The sequence below is a fragment of the Anneissia japonica genome, unplaced genomic scaffold (assembly GCF_011630105.1).
Source record: "Anneissia japonica isolate Jap-2015-1 unplaced genomic scaffold, ASM1163010v1 scaffold169803_len1417_cov126, whole genome shotgun sequence".
Classification (NCBI taxonomy): domain Eukaryota; kingdom Metazoa; phylum Echinodermata; class Crinoidea; order Comatulida; family Comatulidae; genus Anneissia; species Anneissia japonica.
Window position 1 is genome coordinate 1 of NW_022711506.1, and position 1,417 is coordinate 1,417.

General features: G+C 32.8%; 1 protein-coding gene across 1 annotated transcript; it reads left to right on the plus strand.

The window, feature by feature from the left end:
• The first annotated feature begins 517 nt into the window (after positions 1-517).
• LOC117107513 (kynurenine--oxoglutarate transaminase 1, mitochondrial-like) lies at positions 518-1,320 on the plus strand. The gene is made up of 2 exons (XM_033249207.1): positions 518-678; positions 1,044-1,320. The coding sequence occupies exons 1-2, from the start codon at positions 574-576 to the stop codon at positions 1,287-1,289; spliced, it is 351 nt and encodes a 116-aa protein (XP_033105098.1). The 5' UTR covers positions 518-573; the 3' UTR covers positions 1,290-1,320.
• Positions 1,321-1,417: the final 97 nt, after the last annotated feature.

Sequence of the window (1,417 nt, forward strand, 5' to 3'; positions counted from 1 at the left end):
GAAAAACCATATGAGAATTTCTACCTCTCCAAGTGGCACCTATCTCAATTATAGCCTGGTCTAATTACCTTGTACCATCTCAGTGAGTGACTGTAATTTACCACACTGAATTCTAATTCGCACAATGGATTCATAATACATAAGTGTGCTGTGTCTTCTTGCATGGATGTAAGCTGGAGGGGTGTGGACCCCCACCCAATGGATTAAGTTTCAACTAAGTGGGTTGAAATACTAAAAGTGACCATTAAATTTTCATTGGAATAGGGATTTAAAGTAGTTCCACATGCGAAATTTAGTTCTGCATTCTTTTTTTTCACCCCCCCCCCCTCCAACCCTGGCCAAAACCAGCTTACACCCCTGTCTTGTGGTTTATTTGATTTGATTCATGTTTGTAGGTGTATAGTTATGGTGAATAACCAGTTAAAGTCACATGACTATCACTCAACTGAGCCCAGGGATTCCGTCTATTAGACCTACACCCACTGTCACTTATGATAGTGACTATTTATTGATTTATAGTGTACAAAATACTGGCTCAAAAATAATTCCAGTTTTTCAATCTCGCAGCGAAAGATGTCGAAACATGGACCAGCAAATAGGATTGTGGGTTTGGATAAGAATGTTTGGGTTGAGTTCTCTGCATTAGCAGCAGAAACAAAGGCTCTTAATTTAGGCCAGGTAAGAACACAACATAATTTTTTATTTTAATTTTAATTATTTTATTATGTGAAAATAAATAACCTGTTTCCTTCAATGTCAGTTAATGTATCAGTGAAATGAAATTAAAATCATGTCTAAGCCCTACTATGTAAAGTGTATTCAATTTTAAAAATAATAATTTGTATTTTCACAATACAATACTCAACTCCAGTGACAACCTTATTTTAATTTTAAAATTAATATTATTACTGTATTATTATTATTACTGTATTATTATTATTATTATTATTATTATTATTATTATTATTATTATTATTATTATTATTGTTGTTGTTGTTCTTAAAATTATATAATTTTGTAGTTTTGTACTTTTATTTTCATAGGGGTTCCCAGACTTTGCAGCACCAGGCTATATGACTGCTGCTTTAAAAGATGTTGTTACTAGTTCCAATCCACTGATGAACCAGTACACAAGGGCTTTTGTGAGTCTGCTTTCTCAAAAATGTTTGCTTTCTCAGTATAATGTCATGATCATAAAAGCATGCCATATGGTCAATATGTTAGTAAATATGGTTCATATCTTTAGTGTGGTTCATACTGTATTCCACTGCAAATATGATTGCTCTTAATGGCGGTACCTGATGCTCATTAATTTTTACGTTTTTGGTTGTATGTGCATAACAAGCATCGAATAAATTCAAGCAATCAGTCAGCATCAACCTAAATTTTTTTATAGTGTGTCAAGTAATGTTACTTT

Bases quoted from the DNA above. Each gene is read 5' to 3' on its own strand.
- LOC117107513 (XM_033249207.1), top strand. From the start codon at position 574: ATGTCGAAACATGGACCAGCAAATAGGATTGTGGGTTTGGATAAGAAT. The intron at 679-1,043 runs GTAAGAACACAA...TTATTTTCATAG, and splicing joins AGGCTCTTAATTTAGGCCAG to GGGTTCCCAGACTTTGCAGC.